This window comes from Hyposmocoma kahamanoa, unplaced genomic scaffold (assembly GCF_003589595.1).
Source record: "Hyposmocoma kahamanoa isolate Upper Pololo Valley unplaced genomic scaffold, ASM358959v1 64, whole genome shotgun sequence".
In the NCBI taxonomy this organism is placed as follows: Eukaryota; Metazoa; Arthropoda; class Insecta; order Lepidoptera; family Cosmopterigidae; genus Hyposmocoma; species Hyposmocoma kahamanoa.
In genome coordinates this window covers 18,870,684-18,891,311 of record NW_020653852.1, presented here as the reverse complement: position 1 = coordinate 18,891,311, position 20,628 = coordinate 18,870,684, and the positions used below count along the sequence as shown (strand labels likewise).

The following is a 20,628-nucleotide window of genomic DNA, read 5'->3' as shown; positions in this document are numbered from 1 at the left end:
TGTTGCCATTTAAACTACTCTTTTTTACTAATAATGAAAACTTAAAAGTTAAGACAGCCGGTCGCACTAAAAATGTTATTGAATAGTAGGTCCACTAAATAACATTACTTTGGTTCATATATAGCGGTTGGCTTGCTTTCAACGAATATCGATTTTATCGGCGGTGTGCTATCACTCCTAATTCTTGAGGAAATTTGCAACTTATCACGCTGCACGTGGTTTCATTATTATTACAAAGTGACCACTAAAGGTGTGACAACGGAAATATTCCTCCCCTCACCGCACTCATGCCTTAGGCGATGACTATCTCTGACAGTCAAATAAAAAATATTCAGATAGATGATATGGTAATATTGGTGCAAACTAAAACAGACACAAAAGGTGTGGCCTGCAACGCATAACCAATCAATTGTAAACTGATCTAATTGACCACGTGTACTTTAAAAAAAATCACAATTGAATTGCATTATATTAATTTTTTATACATTAAAGTCCCCTTAGTTTCGAACTTTTTTAATGATATAATGAAGGCATTATACAACAAAGGGAGTGGTACAAAGAGTCATACATCTATTACACAAATTGTCAAAAGTTTTTAACAAAAGTAAGGCTTATGTCCTTGACTAAATTGACTTTTCAAATCAATTTTGAAATAACCTTCTAAGGCCTCGAATACATAAAAATGTACATAACATGTGAAGTAATTCAGAGCGAGACAATATTATTCCTATGATCACATAAACGCCCAGTGGACATTACAATGAAAATATCGTATTCAGCTTTAGCGGCTACATATTAGAATGACCATACTATCCCTACACTTTAAAAAATCCCGATTGCCTTTTTCATACAAATCTAAGGTCATATTTTATTTGCTATATTTAGTACATTGGGCGTTTAACGATTTTCCCAATGTATTATGCTGGGTTTTATGGAGGTTAATTTTGTAAAAAACAACTATTGCGATAATTATTAATACAAAGATTAATTAAGAGAAATTCCTTTGATCCGGCTGAATTCGAACCAGCGTCTTCAGCATACCAGGCCGATGCTCTCTCAACTACCAACAACCACCGGATAGAAAGCATTTTTCTTAGTGTTCGATCTTTGTATTAATAGACAACATAAAAAAACATTGTGATATTCACTAAACTTCATATAACACTATTGCGGTCAAAATACGTAGTTTTAATTTAAAAAGCGACTTAAAATGTAAATAATAGACAATGTTCGTGTCGTAAATAAAAAATACATTTGATTAGTTGTTTTTTAAACTCCGCATATGCAAATCGTACATGTTTGTTAACCATCGAGTATATAACTTGAAATAGAGACGAAATGTCATTCAATTTGTTTGACAACTATTATGCCAAATCATTACGATGACAACTGCGCTCCGATTGGCCAGCCCGAATTCAAAACAATTGACGAGTGTTGTCAATTGTTTCACTTCAAATCGACCAGTTTAACTTGAGCTTTGCTATAATGGACAATAATTGAAAAATTACATATTTAATAGCCGATGTACATAATATGATTCCGTTCGTTTTGTAATTAGATGTTTTGCTGGTTTTCCCATACCACCGAATGGAACAAGCCCCCATAGGTACAGATATTATCTTTATTACAATAAATACAGAATATTTTTCAGGCAGTTGTTGGCGCTGCACTATTTCAGCTTTCTAATTTCTGATTTCAGCGCAAACTAGAGTTGATATTTAAAAGTGATATAAGGCCCATTTGCCTGATGAGTTGCCAGGGTTGGATGGCCCTTATTTCGTCTCTATTTCTGGTTATATACTCGATGTTGTTAACCCATCACATATCCAAGAGACATACGGTTTCCCTAACGTTTTTGGTACTATAACGTTCCAGAGCCACACGATATCTCTAATGCGCAGCTGTGTTATCATCCACCATTTTATTTTATTTATAAAAAAATTGTAAAATTAAAAAAAAGATATACCAAAACTGTTAAGGACACGTGTGTCTCTAGAACGTGTGACGAGTTAACTTTAGCGTATGACATACTGTACTCACATCCCTGAGTGTTGATGCCTACAAATATAATTTTATAGACGATTCTTCATAACTACAAAGTTTGTTTAAATTGTATATTAAGCACATCGTATTGCTAACGTTTTTCTCATAAAATTATTTATTAAATGCTTCGTAGTAATTGCATCTCCTTTTGAAACATCCACTCCGCAGCGTAAAGATGGTTTTATAGCATATTTATTACAAATAAGGGTCAATCTCCACTTGTCAGTACTTATCAGCACCGAATTCAGCTACAAGGGTGTCTTAATGTGTAATATTCTTACATACTTCACGAACAATATCAATAACATCAGCAAATAACTTTTACCAAGACTAATTGGTCGTAGTTAAGCAAAAAGGATCCAATCCACAAAATTATCAAAAAATGAGTTATATGTACCAAACGGTACCTGAATTGCTGAATTTGAAATTGCTGATCTAAGTGTTGGACAACCCTTAGATCAGCAAAAAAATCCGACATATAAATGTGCATTGGAATCTTTTTGTTTAATTACGTACATGTAAATCTAAAACGTTAAAAGTCACTTTAAGAAAACTAGTCCGTTAAACACCTTATTTAATTTGTAATTTGGAGCACGCTGTGATCGATCAGGGGCTTGGCCGATATCACGCGAGTGCAAAAACTGGTTTTTGTGTTGCGTTTCACGATATTTGTTGTTTTGCTTTTTTGCTACCGACACATTCAAAATTATTTCGTAATGATATACACATTATTCTTTTGTTGATTTTGTCAATTCTATACTTGTAAGTAAAATATGTTACTTTTCTGTCGTGCACATTTATAGATTTATAAGAGGACTGTGCAGCACCCAGACAAACCGATGTAGGTTTAGGAGTGTCAAGAAATCACGTAATTCAATATTTTTTAAGTGTTTGGAGAAATAAATTAAAAAAAATAATAGCAAAGAGCCGCAGTAACGAATACAATACAGTATAGTGACAAATAGGGTGATTTGCATTAATATTACAAGTGGTTGATGATAACTTTACCATCACAGTCAGCCATAGAACTTGTAATGGGTCCGAAATATTAGTTTGTTTGGAAAACTAATAAGATACGCAATTTAGATCCCGAAAAAAGAGTTACATTTGTAACTTTTTGTCGTCAAAATTGCAAAGCCCATTCCTGTTGTGGCGCACATTATAACTTTTAACGGTACCATACAAGATGGAGCGAAACGCTACCGCTCATGCAACTGAGGCCACACCTCGAGATCGTAAGATCAGTGACGTCGGCGCCCGCGAATCACCCGGCTCGCGTCACGCCATCGCTACCGCAGCGAGACCCAGCTTGTGTTCTCCGCTGCGGCGGCCCCCTCGCCGCACACTCTGCTTGCTTCTTGCTTTAGAGACTGACGAGCACGCATGCTAATTTTTGTACTGCTTTACATTACAAAGTTAAGTTCCTTTTCATTCTTTTCAATAATATCATTAATTCGCTTCCGTGTATCTTTCTTCCTTCCATTTCGCTTTCTTACCATAGTATCAAGTGCACGTATTTGGGGTATAGGGGTAACAAACCTACTCCTAGTGTTAATTTCTTCCATTCATTACATTATAAGCATACGTGCGGTGCTGATAAACTCCTGATCAATGACGTTTGACCCTAACTACAACTTACTCTAAGTTGTTCAAAGCTTAGAAATTATGACTTTTTGGTATATGCCGAATTCAATTCATTTAAGGCATTTAATTAGCATCTTTTTCAATATTGAATGTGAAGTTTTGGTATTCAAATAAGACTGTATGTAACTTGTGGTAGACCCTATATGCCAACAATGAACCGAATTCCACTATACAGGTTGTAACAAAACTGAAATAAAACTGTAAGGGCTTTTTTTACACTCAAGCATTTCTTCTATTTCTCGATTCCTATTTAACTACTTTTGCTATTATACCGATTTAAATGAGCTCTAATAGACATATAATTTTCACAAAATTAAGTAATTTACACTCCAATATAAATAACAAAACACAAAATCGTGTAATGTAATAATTTGTTTCGTAAAAAAAGACAAGTTAATTCCATTAGTGCCAAAGGAACACATTATTGTCCCCTTCAAATTAACAACGTCATAGGTAATTGCCATGTGGTTGGTCCGATTGATTCTTACTACATGACACGTGATATTAAAGCCGCGTGATTGGCCAATTTGAATTTAGTGCTTTATATTACGTGATATTAAAGCCGTATGATTGACTTTTTGTATTTCTTTAAATTTTCTACAGAATGAAGTGCTTTTAAAACATTGGTACAATAAAAGCGATATAGTTCAATAAAAGAAATAAACCCTTAAAGTTTCATTGCAAGTTCTGAAACATCGTGTACTTAGCTAATCTATTGTACCTTCTGTCTGCCGACGAGAATATTAGTGTACTCCTTGTAGAACCTCGGGAAAAATTGCAACGCGAGGTATATTAACCCTAAGTACGCAGCGATAGCCAGTGTGAGTATCAGATCGAACACTGCCGGTTTTACACTGTGGAGGAAGACATACTTATATGATATACTGTGTTTTTATATATACATGTCGGAAACGGTCATGAGTACGGACGAAACACTGCGAGACAGAGGCGCCACCTGCAGGTTACAGAGTGTATCGCGCGCTCCCTCTACCGGTGGACCTCGACGAAGTCTGGGTGGGGAACGGTGGTGGTAGACGAGAGAGGACACAATGGTGGTTGGACTTTCGGGCTGCCCACACGTTACCGAGAAACTCGATCGTTAAAATTAATAGAAAGTACAAGTTGTTATTCGATTTCATAGTGATTAAAATATACAGTGTTACTATTCAATGTAATCTCATTGCACGAGCCCCAAATCTGCTCAAGCGATGTCTGAAGATTCAGTTCAAAACCCTGACGGTTCCGACACACATAAGGAACTTCGCATTTTTATTTAAAGTGGAGATGAAAAAGATTCGATTAAACGCATCACATAGGCAAAGTTACCACCTTGTATAATTTGCAAACACATTTGTAGACATGGTATCTTACCTATAAACATAAAGGGTGGCCCTCGTGGGCCCGTACAGCGTATACTCGGGTTCGCGCTTGTCCACCGCGTGGCTGCTTACTGTCACTTCCATGTATCGGGATAGGGCTCGTTCGAGAGCTCCAGTCACGCCTGTCACAATCAAACAAATGATTCAGAATCGTTAGAAAAGTTTTTTCGTGTAGATTCAGTAAGGAGTTATACATTTAGGAAATGAAACTATTTTATTTAAATCCGGAAAAATAGTTTAAAACGCGAAAACCTAAGAACTAGCTATACATTTATCACGATTTTTAAAAATCGTGAAAAATGGGACTTGATCACATGACCACGCTGTACCGTAGCGCTGCTCTGACCAACTGAGCTACAGGTCAATAATAACAATAAACATTCATTTATTAGTGAAAATGTAGGTCTTATAGAAGCTGACAAGTACAAAATAAGTATAGTTTCACTGTGTCCGTCCAAACATTAGGTGGCTGCGCCGTTGTGTGTCATTTAAGTTCCTCTATATTTATTTGTTACATTTATTAAATTATGACATTTATTTTTATGTAATTTTCTCACCGCGCTCGAAACGCATTCTGTGTTAGAATCCTGCAACACTATCCTCCCTCTCACCCACTCCCCGTTACCTCAAAGCTGTCGTCAGAGTTCAAAAACTTGAGGCAGCAAATGTCCGCCAGTGATACTCAAAATAATTTATAAAAAGCTCATTCAATAATATTAAAATCCACTTAAACTTACATTCACAACCAAAAAAATGTAGAAATTGTAGTGAGACCATAAAAACCTTGGACATTATATTAAACTCAATTACTGGATGCGCAGGTCCCTTCACGAGGTAAGTCCTGGCCCCTCCATTAGGCATACAAATATTAAAGATATATTGTACATTCACTCACATGCACTTCGACAGACTACACCAGGTGTAACATGTTTTAAGTTATCGAGTTGTCGAAGTCCTGTGTTTTTGTTAAAGATCCATTGTACTGGATTTTTCGGCATAGTGCACCGCCAGTGACATCTAGTGAGAAATTTTAGAACGTTCTTCACCGCAGACGTTACCTTTACAGGTGCCTCGCACTGAGGTTAATGTCGCCTTTTGATGATATGTATTACTGAGATTGTTTGTGAAACCACTAGTTGTATTATGGTTATTAATACAAATATCGATACAATTATACTATTTTTAAGTACACAAGTAAAAAAAATTGAATGGACCCTACCGCCGTTAGGTAAGTTGGTAGTGACAATTTGCGGGGCCCTTGACTGTGACGACAAATAATTGTACCATAGCTTCACCGACGACTCCTCTACACTCTGAAATTTAAAATAGAATGGTAAGACCACGGACTCGGAATTATTATCAACACATATACATCCAACTGCTGGGCACAGGTCTGCCCCATGGGACTTTAATCTCAAAACCTTCTCCAACGTGCAAGTTTCATCACGATGTTCAACAGTTTGAACAAACAAGTGGTCATTAAACTATGCTGCAGTGGGAATATTTAACTTAAACTTATGCAAAGCTTACACACTCATAGCCCCGCACTAAGAAAACTCTGTGTCACGGGTGCCATGGGCACACATAGACAACCAAAAATTATAATTTGAACCCAAACTCACAAGAGAAATAAATATAGGCAACACAAATATTTCTCCCGGACCGGGAATCGAACCCGGGTCCTCTGCGTGGCAGACCAGCATGGTAACCGTTCGGCCACGGAGACAGTAAGTTTGTTTTGTAAATACGAATAACTTGTTTAGCCTCCTAAGCAAATTATTGTGGGATAAGAGTCAAACGCCCAATGTATTAAACATAATTACATTCTTTAGGCCCCAGGCATGCACGTTCTCTCAGTACAAAATATTTTAAATGTACGATAGATCACAGAAGATTTTATAACTGTCAAATTAGTTTTTTCTGTCTTAAGGAGTTAGTGCATCGTAGCGACATCTCTTTAAAATCGTCTAAACTAATTTGTTTGCCTGAGTTATCGAGTGGGAGACCATAGTGTTAAACTGTTTAGATAATGAATTAAGGCTTCAAGTCCCTCTTCCCCGGTGTTCTTATTACCACACCTGACCTTATAATTAATTGTTTTTATTACATATATATATTTTATTTCTTAATATAGAATGTAGACCTAATGGTTGTCCGCATTAGGTCTACATTCTAGATTAAGATTATAAATTGTATCTCAACATATACTATTGAATGTAAACTATTTTGTACATTTATTAAAATAAAATAAAAATAAAATGCGCAATACATAGACGCGCGTTTACAGCGCCTCTAAATTTGTGAACGTGTGCAAAAGATTACGCGTTTGAATCGCATTAACGCGCGTCGTCAGCGCGTATAAAATGGCTCTAAAAGAGTTACCTATCAGAAGTCCGTTACGTTTTCCAGAAATAACGTTTGCTAGAATTTTCATAACCTCGAAAGTAATTTTGAGAGGATAATGTTTTTCTTTGAAACCTAACTTCACCTAACCTTACCGAAAGTAATCGTGTCTTTGCTATAAACATCCAACATATCCTGAAAGAACAACAGTTTTGTTACAATACGGTTTTCGGGGTAATGAAAATTCTAACAAACATTATTTCGGAAAAAATAAATTCGTGTTAGTGATAGGTTACCCTCTAAGGGACAAGATTATCGACAAAATTGAGAAGGCGACTGACCAGCGCCTCGTCGTAAAGAGCGGCGTGTTCGCTATCGGCGTCGGCTTGCCGCCGGGGCGTCTCGTCGGTGAGGTTGTAGATGTGCGCCGCCAGCGCCCGCGCAATCAGCGCCACGTTGGCCGCCAGGTGCCTGGCGCCTGCCTCCGTCGCCGTGTCCAGCACCGAGCTGCGCGACGGCTCTTTGTGACTCTGCGGAGCCGGACACGGCACCAGATCAGAACACAATATTAAATGGTACAATTTCGATTTGGTATTTCTGATTTGTCCGAACACTCTTGGCGACATCGAGTATATAACCAGAAATAGAGACGAAATAAGGGCCATCCACCCCTAGCAACTCATCATTATAGGAAAGCTCAAGTTAAACTGGTCGATTTGAAGTTAAACAATTGACGACTCTCGTCAATTGTTTCGAATTCGGGCTGGCCAATTATGTTGTAACGTTTTATTTATCGTTGGACGACTGTCGCATCTAGCATGTTCCCATATCACGACTATCTGTCGTGACTGTTTCGTGGAGGTTTATTTTATCGTTGAACGACTGTCGTATCCAGCTTGTTCCCACTAGATCGTGACGACAATTTATCGGTTCACGGCAGCCACCTTGTCGTTTGCACGACGTCACATATTTATCGTTTTATTTATCGTCGAACGACTGTCGTTCTAGCTCTTCCCATTTTACGAGTCTGCCGTCGTAACGTCAAAAAAGTGAACGACAGTTTATCGTGTTGTTCTATGTGTGAACAACTTCGTTTAAATATACAAGGCACCACACTTTGAACTGTACGACTATCTGTCGTCAGGACATAATGGGAACGCGCCCTTACAGTAAAACTATCGTGTTTGGGCTCATTAAAATAGTTCTCGACGAGTTGTCAGCTTACATAATTTTAAATTTTAATTTTTTAATTTAATCTACCCTAGTGTACAATACCGTAGACTATAAGAACAGCCTACCTGTAACGCGCTGAGCGTGAAAGCAGTCATTCTTCGGATGCTGAATCTCTCGTGTTGCCAGGCCAGCACTTCGTCGGCCAGGTTGATCTTCTTGTGATTGACAGGCGCGCCCAGCAGGGTTCGAAGGTTATCAGCGGCGCCACCCGCAACCGGCGGCTTCGACACGTGCATCGTCAGGGACGGCGCCGAAGATATCGAGTCCAGGCACATTACGAACGAAACATCCTGTAATAATAATATTTAATATTGCAAAAAAAGAATTATTTGTAATATTTTAATTATACATTGATTTGATTGTTTTCGTTTGTTAATAAATACCCCGAAATCATTAACAATTAAAAATCATTAAAAATAAAAAATCATTAAAAATTAAAAATCATTAAAAATTAAAAATCATTAAAAATTTAAAATCGTTAAAAATAAAAAATCATTAAATATTAAAAATCATTAAAAATTAAAAATCACTAAAAATAAAAAATCATTAATACAGTATATTTTTGATAGCAGTACAGCTCTGATGTCCACTACCTAAATCGCGGCTAAGTGACAAATGGTCAAATATCCGTTTTAAATATCATAAGATAGAGAACAAGACTGTCTTTTAAAAACAGTCAAAATTAGTTAACGTGTTCGACTATAGCTCAATCAAATGCAAATATCATTAAGCAATTTCAATATTCCAAAACTGGGTTATGGTTTATTTATGATATCTCAAAAAAATATTTTGTCACTTACCCGTTTGGCGTTTTACTTAGCTTGTAAGAGTCCGTCTAAGGAAGTACTACCGCCTTATGTCTACCGCCAAGTAGTAACGTGAGCATTACTGCGTTCCGGTTTGAAAGGGTAAGAGTGCTGGTGAAATAACAGGCACATGGGACTTGTCAACTTATGTCTCAGGGTGACGACGGGCGCAAAGGCGGTGCCCCTAAGATCTTTGCAATTTGAAGCTCTGAGTGGCACTGCAACTGTTATGGACAGGCGTGTAGCTTACCACCAGGCGCACGGCTTGTTCCTCCCGCCACTTATTTAAAAAAAAAAGCTTGTTCATGTAGATTCAATTCATATATAATATATAAAACTAGAAACAAAACTGGGTGACGAAATGCTTTTATAGATTTCTCATAGATGGCCCTACGGGTAAAAAGTCGTTAAAAACCAGATCCGACAAACAAGCACATAAGAGGAATTCGTGAGGTCCGCTAGTTCATTCCGTGGCTTAGTTGGCATATTTCGCTATTGTATTTTTTATCAGTAAGGAACTGTTTTTGCTTATAATAATTTAATATAGTTTCTATTACATTGTGATACAAGCTGTTTGTACCCTCAAAAAATAAAATAAATAAATAGCGTCTGGCACAGTGTTCAGAAGACGTCGGTTCGAATCCAGCCGGATCAAAGGAATTTTTTCTATGTGTTCGACATCTCTAGCCAGGATTGGTAGCTTTAAAGTTACCTAACTGGGTGACGAAACACTTTCATGGATTACTCATAGATGGCGCTACGGCTAAAAAGTCGTAGAAAAACCAAATGCAAAGATCCGACAACTAGCACATAGAAAAATCGTGAGGTCCGCTGTTTCGTTCCATGGCTTAGTTGGCATAGCGTCTGCCACGGTTTGCTGGAATACATCGGTTCAAATCCAACCGGATCGAAGGGATTATTTCTAAGTGTTCGATCTTTACATTACATCTATATTTCATACATGTAAAATTGAATTATAAATATAATTAAAAAGCTAAAAAATCATCTACGATGATACATCTTGAGCTGTTAATGTTAATGAATAAACGAGGATGTGGTCGCTTATAGACAGGACATCAGAGACCGTCTAAAGGCTAACCCTACTTACTTGTAATAAAGAAGCGTCAGTGGAATCCAGTTGCTCTTCAAGCCACTTCTTAATGGCAAAATAATTCAGCGAGTGTCCGGAGGAAGACAAGACAAAGAGAAGTGACGCGCCCCCACGAACTGACGCGGAGGAGTAAAGGCGAGAGAAAATACGAGCTAATTCCAGTACTGCCACAGCACCTGATGCGTTTGAGTCAGCGCCTTGAGATAGTTCCTGAAAAATTAGGGGTTTATCACCTATAGCAGTATGTCTTTAACGGACTTGAAAAAAGGAGGTTCTCAATTGGACTGTATTTTTTTCGAGTTTACGTTACGGAATTACTCCGACAACTCTTAATGTTTTATAATAAAACTGGTACGGGCGCTAATGTTCAACCCCAACTTAAAATACGCCTTGTATAATAATGTTAATGTACTGCCACTATACCTATTTCTGCCGCCAAGCAGTAGTGTGAACATTACTGTGTTTCGGTTTTGACGGGTAAGAAGTGAGACTTGTCAACTTATGGCGCAGAGGCAGTGCCCCTCAGATCTTTGCGATTTAAAACTCTGAGTGGGACTACAAGTGCTATGGATAGGCGTGTCGCTTAACACCAGGCGCACGACTTGTTCGTCCTGTCACTAGGTATCATAAAAAAAAGTAATGTTATAATACCATGGAATTGTCATGACTCAATAAAATAAGCTAAATTTTTTTTGTTTATTCTTTTTCGTTGGAAAGCTACCTCAGTAGTGATTCCATTTAAATTGGAAAGAAACATTCTGCATCTAAGAGTGGCAAAAAAGGGGGCGAAACTGATGTATTAAATTTCACCCACTTACTAAAGTTTAAGTTATGTACATATAAAAAATAGGCGCGCGTTTGACCTCCATCTCACCTGATGGAACATGACGATCAGGTGGACGATGGAGCATGCTCACGTAAATAATGCCTATTCGCTCTTGCCTTGAAAAGGCCCAAGTTAATACCGTTTAGGGAACGAGTCTGTAGGCAGGGAAATAAGTAAAGTAATAAATTAAAAGTTTTGAAGTCTTATAACGAACAAGAACAATCCTCAAGTTTATACATTGAACACACCAAGCTAACAGGAGGGCCTTTGTATCGTTGCAATATGAGTAAATTTCGAGGTGCTCAAAGAATCAACCTTGGTGTGCTCGTTCCTGATCATCATCATTGTCAACTCTTTATACGTCCCACTAATAGGTACAGGTTTGGAAGGAAAGTGTGTGGGCCATACTCTGCCACACTGGCCCAGTGCGGGTAGGGTATATCGCGCAGGTTTTTTATCAAGATCTTTTCCTTAATCATTAAGGGAAGTATTGCTACTAAGCAAAGGTAATTGATGCCTTAACATTCGTTCTAAAGTTAAGTGAAAATGGGCAGGTCATATAAACAGATACAGAGATAAAAGGTGGACAACGACTAGAGTCAAGTGGGATGGTCCACGAGACTCGCGAGATGGGCCGAACTGGTGAGGATGGCAGGCAGAGACTGGCTGCGTGTCGCGGAGAACCGTTAGCATTGGGGGGTTATTGGAAGAGGCTTTTACCCGAAGGGGGTCCAAACAAACACCATAAATGGTTCACGTTTAAAAAACAATTAATCTTTAATCTTATAATTTTCACATAATCTCATAATTCACTTTCAATAATATAACTTTTTCGCCTCACTAGCTCGGAAAGGCTTTCTTTCTTATTAGGAATTTAATAATAGAAAACAAAAATTGAAGGAACAAATGGCGCACTTCTTTAGTGTCGTACCATAATCTATCGATAAATCATTATCGACATGCAAACATTTAATTAAAGTATATCAATATTCCGTATGGGAATATTATTAGGTTATTATGGGAATATCCGGGAATGTCACATGAAATTTTGAATGTATTGTTTTGCGTTTACAAATACTCAAATATTACGAAAAGTGAATTTGCACAGAAAAAAATAATATTTGTAATTTGAGAGTATATAAAAAAGAGAAAACTTTGAAATATAAATCCTATACATTTCCAACCTCAAGATTTATATTTTCATAGAGTAATTTTTAAACAGATTCCAAATAGTGTAAGCTTTTTTGTATTTATGCATTGGTATAGAATTAATATCAGTGACTGATTTAAGTGAATCTTTAATACTTCCATTAAATTTTGGAAATAAATTAAAGTAGTAATATGATCAATAATAATATTATTATCATACGTTTATTTACTTAAAACATGGTATAACAGGAGATGTAACAAGAGACAGTGTATAAATATGTTTCGCATATATTAAATAGCATGCAAATGTCTGATTATACAATGTCAATTGACTACTATTGGCCGAGCGCCTTTGATTTGTGCAGAAAAATCGACACTTCTCCGAAGTGAGACAAGCAGTCACGAGCGACTGCGAGTTGTGACAAGCCACGTCAAACGAGCTCTATACACGTCAGCGCTCGCCTTCACACGGTTCGGCTCGCCTTCAGGCGAGTGACCCCGAACGATGGCAAGGCAAGGCAAGGCACTACGTGGCATTGGCCTTCACCCGGCAACGTTAGACCAACATGGTCTTTGTATTGCCGGCTTTATAAAATAAGAATTTTTAGTAGTTAGAGTTGTCAGTGCGAAATAATCGGTAACGAGTGGATAATTTTGTTTTCAGGAACTGAGAATGCCCAGTAAATGAGTCGTGTTTAGTCTAAATTAAATACAAAATTATTTACCAATAAACCTAATGATGGAATTGCATTATCATGTAATGTAGTTACATTCAAAGTTATGTTAAAATTTGACTCTTCAAAATGAAGCGAACAAACGAAAATGGTCTTTGATTCAATGTATGATTTTCAACCATTCTATTTTCTTTTTTTATTTGTAGGTAAACTTGAAATAGTAAAAATAATAATAATAAAATAATAAAAACCTCGTAGTGAATTATTTTAATAACAGAATATCGATAATATGTACGCTTCCAAGAACAACACTATTTCAAAATAATTGTTAACAACAATCATCAAAATATACAAACACACAGGCAATCTGCAGAAACCAAAGCAACATTTGGCAAGATTCATGAATAAACTACATAAATATGTCTAATTACATGAGATATTTGGGCTTTTGTGTGATTTATAGACAGAAAAATAACACGTGCCTGTACAATGTTACATTCGGTCGATCTTCGCTTTTTCAAATGCTACATCCCGTAATGCTGCAGCGACGAATTTTTATTAATACTTAATTGTTTTCGATGTCAATATTTTTGTCCATTTTATTACAATACATGCGAATAATTCAATAAAACACTTGGAAAATATTTGTTTTGACATTTGATGTACTTCCCTTTGACAACCGTATCATGTACATCATATACTGCGAAATGGACACAGTTGGCATTTAAGACGTCGTTACGTACTTTCGATTCCCGTGTTTGACACAGACCAATGTAATGCTATCTCTTTTGGCTTAAGACGGCACGCAATAGTTAAACAAAGACAACAACATGTTTATGTTTTCGACGTCGAAATGCAACATATATGTATATATAACGTCTGATTGATATATGTCAACATAACATGTCCTTTAGTATCCATAGTCTAGGGTGCACCTATGTAACTGTTTCTTTCGATAAAAAAAAAGATAATGTCACGTTTAACTACGCAATTTGTCGTGCATTACTTATTTATGTAATATAAATCCGTTGGTATATTTTATTCTTATTATTGTTGACATTAAACTGACAATGATAACAAATTGTGTTTATCAAATTATTTCAATTCGTCGAAGAACTAAAATAATTTCAATAATCACTTAATCACAGAAAATAAAAGTACAAGCAAGAATAAAAATTGATGAGGTGTAAATTCAGAACGTATCCGAAGATAAACTTTTTCTATAGTTCAACTGTTTTTCTTTCATCTACCATTTTCGTCGCTATAGTGCACTGTGATTCCCCCATAGGCCATAAATCAAAAAAAATCATTGGCTTATCCCGGTTAGATCAACTCACTAAGTTAGTAACTAGTTAACAAGCTTCCAAAAACTATAAATATCAATGTAATTAGGTCACGTTATCATTCACTTTTGTGCATCGGAAGTGAGCGCATCGCGAGACTAATTATCACCACGTGTGAGTCATCGAAACTTAATCACTTTGTTTTTGAGTGTCACTATTCCAAATCAAGTGTTTACGTGTTGTGAAAGCATGGAGATCCAAGAGCATGGTATGTACTTTTATTATCAATTTTTTTTAATTTTTTTTATGCATACTTTTTTTTATATAATTTTTTTATTGAAGGCAGTTTTTTGGTGAAAATTTTTGGCATAACTTAATTTCCTTTAGACCTACAACTTTTGGCTGCGCTGAGCTGCACCTGAGGTGTATGGTTTTTGGGATATAATATTAATAAGACGAACTTCGAAGAGTTCGCTTTAGAGACGGCTCGGCAGTTAGTTGCCGAGTATCCGTGGTATAACATGCCTGCTTCCGTTCACAAAGTTCTAATTCATGGTGCTAATGTTATAGATTACGGTTTGTTGTCAATCGGAGAGTTGTCTGAAGAAGCAGCTGAAGCGACTAACAAATACATCAAGTCTTTTAGAAAAAATCATACGCGTAAAATGAGTCGCATTGTGACCAACACAGATTTAGTAAATAGGCTGCTTCTTCATTCAGATCCCTTCATAACAGGTCTACGAAAGTTACCTGTTAAAAAAAAAGGTGTACTGTCAAAAGCTGTATTAGACTTGTTATGTATTTAAAGTTAATATTGTTGAGATTTAATGTATTTTGGTATAATTTGTGTTTTGTTTGTATTTTGTAAAATGAACTTTTTTATGTATTTTTATTGTTTTAATTTATTCATTTGTGGTTATTGTTAATACAAATAATCATTATTTACACAGTTTTACCATTAAAAGTCGCAGTATAAAATGTTTTAGATACATCGTCTAAAAACAAAATTACTGCGAGACATTTTTACACCTAAATATTATCAAATATTTTTTTAAATGTATAATTTTATTAATTTACGTTTACCTAATCATATTTTAACGTAATAAAATAAAAAAAAAATAATAATTTCGGAGTTACGTATTTATGACCGCCTTAGTATGGAGCGTGAATCACCGTGTAGTGAGGTGAAAAGTTGTGAGTTTCGCTCGGTAGCAGTTGTTTTGCGTGTCGTGTCTTGTAACCCTCGCTACGCTCAGGAATCTATTTTTGAACCACGAGCGAAGCGAGTCTTCGCTCCCTTCGCTTGCTCAGGTTTCAATACAAGCACTCGCGTCAAACAACAGCTTTGCAGGCTTACATAACAAATAACTATTATTACAATATTATAATTATAATTTAAATTCAATTAAGTTATGTTTATTACGTGTCACAATTTTTATTTTATAACAAATACGTCATATTTGTTCGAATTTAAATAAAGCATTATTACTTTTATTATATTGCTAATAAAGTACTGACGCGTTTTATTGAACGAAGGATACTCACCGGTACAACTCCTGCGGAGTCATAATGCGCGGCGATAACGATGGTTTGCGCAGCACCGGACCGGCCAGCCAGCTTACCGTGCAGTGTTAGCGACTTAGACTCCAGTTTTTGAGGCGCTGATGATGATACCACTGTTGATTACAATTATTTCAAAATTGGTAAGTTGATCAGACCAAATCCGGAAGCAATTTAAACTTCATTCAAAGTTTAAAGACAATTCTATCAAAGTGGTACCATTATAAATTTGCAGTAATGGTAGTAAATGGATGAACAGATTTTTTGACACGTCATTGGTTCGAATGTCTGTGGCGGCAAGTGCCTGAACCGACCCCTGTGTTTACGTCTATACAGGTCCATCTCTTCCAGAAGCGTTGGAATCTCAAGGTATTTAGCTAGCAATAATAAATAACAGAAATTCACTTTGAGGTACATGAGACAGTGAAAAGTTCATTTGGTCCTAACGAGAATCGAACCCGGAACCTCCTCCTAATCCAGTGCCCATAGTATAAACCGTTAAGGCATCGAGGTCGTCAAACAAATTTTTCTATTACTACGCTATCATTTTTACTGTTTCTATGTTATGTTTAATACACTCATCAAGTGTCTAGTGATCAAGCACGTTTTTGCCAATTACTGAAAATCAGGTTTTTTTAATAAATTTTTTATCCAAAAAAATCTATTAATTTTTTTGTACAAAACAAATCCATTTGACAGAAAAAATTCCATTAGTATTGCCAATTACTGAAATTCAGGTTTTTTGATGAAAAATTTATTAAAAAACCTGAATTTCAGTAATTGCCAAAAACGTGCTTGATCCCTAGACACTTTTGATGTGTATTTTCATTAAATGATTTTAATCCTAGGTAAATAAAAATATAGGCTATTGGAAAGTGGATAATTTGTTTCAACTGCACTTACCAATCTGGTATCCATTTGAAGAAACGGTTTTGAACATGGCTTCCAAAGCAGTGCCTGACCGATCATCAGTGATGAAACTATGCTGCAAGTCTTTGAGAATGTCTTCGAAATCTGGAGTCCACTGTGCGAAGTACACTGGAGCACTGATTTCTTGTTGGATCATTGCCATTTCCAGGAGTTGGATGTGCTGGGTACAATATCATAAATTAGTATATAATTCGACCTCAGGCCGAATACCGGATATTCGGCCAAAGTTCTGTCACCTTATCTATTTGTGCTGTCAAGCTTATTGCTTGACAGCTCACATTACTGTGTTCCGGTTTTGAAGAACAAGGGTCCTGATGAAATTACAGGCATATCGGACTGGTCAACTTATTTCTCAGGGTGACGGGCGCAGTGGTAGTGCCCTCATGATTTGAACCTTTGAGTGGAACTGCAACTTCTATGAACTGGCGTGTCGCTTACCGCCAGGCGCACGACTGGTTCGTCCCATCACATATTATCATAAAAAAAAGGAAATTATTAACTTGTGATGAAAAATATTTTTGTACAAAGAAAACAATACAGTGTTTTAATTTTCAAGTTTACAATTTAAATTAATGAAGGAAATAATTGATGAAATTCACTTTGTTTCACTGTCTTTCGAATAATGTTATTTTGGTTTGCAAATTATAAGTACTTGTTGATTTTGTTAGCCTTTATTTAGCCATGACTAAAATTATAATTTAGTATTTTTCATTTAATTTATTACTTAAAGCTTTGTCATTTATACTGAAGATACCTGATTAACTCGTAGAATATGCTTCTATATTTACTGGCCAGCATTTCATTCAAATACTTGTATTTCAATTAGTATCTAAAAATGTATTTTGCAATTCGTATTTTAAATACTTTCCTGGTGTCCAGTTAGTGGTATTGATTGTATTTTAAATTAATCAAAATATCGTATTTGTTTTTTGTTTTTAAGAATCGGAATAAATATATCGGATAAAGTAACTTAACTTTTCTGAGCTGACGGACTAAATTTTTCTATTCCTCTCCAAAGATATATAAGCCGGCAAGTCGAATCAATCTTTCAACTTTTCGTGGATATTGTCGCGAATGGCTACTTACACAGCAGGCTCTTGCGCTTGTAATGTATTGATACTGATAGGGTAAGGTTAATTACTTTAGGTTTCCATGTTTTAAAATAAAATATCTTAAGTTATGTATTATTATTAAGTCTCAATGTCCTAAAATAAATATTAAATTACAATACTTCAACAAGTGACCGCTGAGTCATAAGCCGTTTTGTCTTGTTAATTAACACTGTCTCTGATTGTATTATAAAGTTTATTAATGTTTTCAAGACAAATAAATGAGTTTATTATTATTATCATCTATAATATTATTTTACGAGCTAGAAAAGACGACTTGCGTGTTTCAGAATACTACTAACGCCATCTAGCGGTAAGCGCGAATGAACAATGGGTGTTCTTGATATGGTTGTTACCAAAAAAAATTTTTTTTTTGTAAAGTAGGAATATCATCCTTCATCTCATCAACAATTTCCACTAACTACGTATAAGTGAATATTGAAGTGTATCAAGTGTACAACAATATTGAGTTAATAGGATTGAATTACTTTTGTTGTACTGCTCTGTTAGTCACAAGTCAAGGTGACTTAGTGGTTCATAATAATATTACAAGCTTAGTTTTTTATCAACTCCTTTACAATGTAAGTTAACAACAGCAGTTTTAATATAGTCAACGCAACTTAGAATAGATACAATACTTTTCACAGTACATTTACTCAAGTATTTTGTATTTCATTAAGAAAGAACATATCCAATAATATTAATCTTAGAAGTAAGTCCAAACTCAGGTACCACAATTTCTTTTAACCAGTAAACGATTCTTTATGGGGAACTGTATACGTTTTTACAATTAGATTATATATTAAGTTTATCATTTCCTAAGTTTAAAACTTACATTAAAAGTATTTCAATTGAAAAGTCATATTACAAAATTGAAGAGTATTTGTTAGATAAAGATGTATGGAAAGACAACATGAATCTAGATTTCACACAATTATGAGTCTAAGTGTATTCAATAGCATTTAAGTTTATTTGAAAAGAGCAACCCCTTGAGTTTCTTGCTCGTTCTTCTCAGGGAGGTCAGCATAGTGAACGAGGGGTAGCTTAAAAATGACGTTTTCAAGTTTAAAAATTTTACCTATGGAATAAATGATTTTGACTTTGACTTCTGCAAATTATGTTTCGGTATTAAGCCCTAGCTACGATTGTCGAGTCATACAGCTGAGTATAGGTCTCATTTTACAGAGGAAGTATGTATACTGTATATGACAATAAAAGCAATTCAGTTTTTGTCTAAGTTTTTTTTTCAATCTGGCGTCAACTATCATTCGAAGAGCTTTGTAAGTACTCATTGTGCCATCATGTAAAATTGAAGTTTGTATCCTACATTGCATTTCGCAACCAAATCTATCTACCACGCACAAAGCCCATTTAGATCCTAGCATTGATCATTTTTCGTGATATCAAGTGAAGAGATGATAAAATTGTGGATCTGGTGGAAAGCGACATTGCTATACATAACAGATGCAGATGCAATGCCACACTACACCCTGAGACATAAAGTTGACAAGTTGTTTGTGCCAATCATTTCACCAGCACTGTAATTCTTCAAATTGGAACGCAATAACCTTCACATTACTGCTTGCTGGCAGAAATAGGCGAGTGAAAGACAAACTCTCTCACAAGGAGCTTTAGCGCTGCTAAAAAACTTGTTGTATACAATTTGGGAAGTTTAATTATAGTATGAATCATAATTAGATATCCAAAATGTAAGCAAAGGGGATAACCGAACAAAAAAAATGCATTTAAAATAGTACTTTCCTATTTTGGATGATAATAAACATCTAGAACACTTTGTGTTAAGCTGTAATCTGAGAAAATATAGAAGAATTCAAATTTTGCAATATATAAAAGATGTTTAAGGTTGTAAATAATTTTATGACACTGGTAACGCAATTGGGTTCAAAAACATTTTTTGTACCCTTACTTTGTGGATGACACTCTTGCTTCGTTTCTCGAATCAAATGAGTTCTTGTCTCTGTTTACTAAATTATTGCGTATTGCTTTTACAACTTTTGTTTAGTGTTCATATTTTGTAATAGATAATTAAAATTGTAGAAAATGAGAACCTCGTCCTTGTCCAATTCCATTACAAATAGAAGGTTTAGCACACCTGCATTCTCACTTTGACAATAACATTACATGACCTTTCTTTGTTTACATTTTGGACATCTAATCATATTATTATAGTATTCAAGTTTCAAAAAATAAAATTTATAGATTATAATGGAACCTCTTTTTCCTCCTTGGTAAGCACTGTATCATTCTTAGGTAGCACGAGTAATAATGCTCCAGCTTTGTTTCTGATCTCAAGGAACTGTTCAATAGTGATGTCTTGAATACGCGCTACTACACAGTGCCGGGAGGTACTCCAGGATGTCAGGGAACGGCCTTCCAGGTTGAAACTTGCACTACGGCAACCTTAGAAAGAAATTCTTGACTCATTAACTATATTAAAATATTTTTTTATATTTTTAAATAATAAAATAAAATAAAAATAAAAATAAAAATCATTTATTTCAGACAATATACAGTCCA

General features: G+C 35.6%; 1 protein-coding gene across 1 annotated transcript in view; it reads right to left on the bottom strand.

Annotated features, from left to right (window-relative positions):
• Positions 1-3,610: 3,610 nt before the first annotated feature.
• LOC113231007 (nicalin-1) overlaps positions 3,611-20,628 on the bottom strand; it is a 17,948-nt gene continuing 930 nt past the window's right edge. Inside the window, exons 2-10 of the mRNA XM_026465139.1 lie at positions 20,324-20,511; positions 16,955-17,141; positions 16,037-16,167; positions 10,557-10,769; positions 8,708-8,932; positions 7,751-7,939; positions 6,286-6,379; positions 5,059-5,188; positions 3,611-4,541 (exon numbers count right to left, since the gene is read on the bottom strand). Of these exons, the coding sequence (XP_026320924.1) occupies positions 4,400-4,541; positions 5,059-5,188; positions 6,286-6,379; positions 7,751-7,939; positions 8,708-8,932; positions 10,557-10,769; positions 16,037-16,167; positions 16,955-17,141; positions 20,324-20,511 (1,499 nt within the window). The 3' untranslated portion in view covers positions 3,611-4,399. The remainder of the gene's footprint in view (positions 4,542-5,058; positions 5,189-6,285; positions 6,380-7,750; positions 7,940-8,707; positions 8,933-10,556; positions 10,770-16,036; positions 16,168-16,954; positions 17,142-20,323; positions 20,512-20,628) is intronic.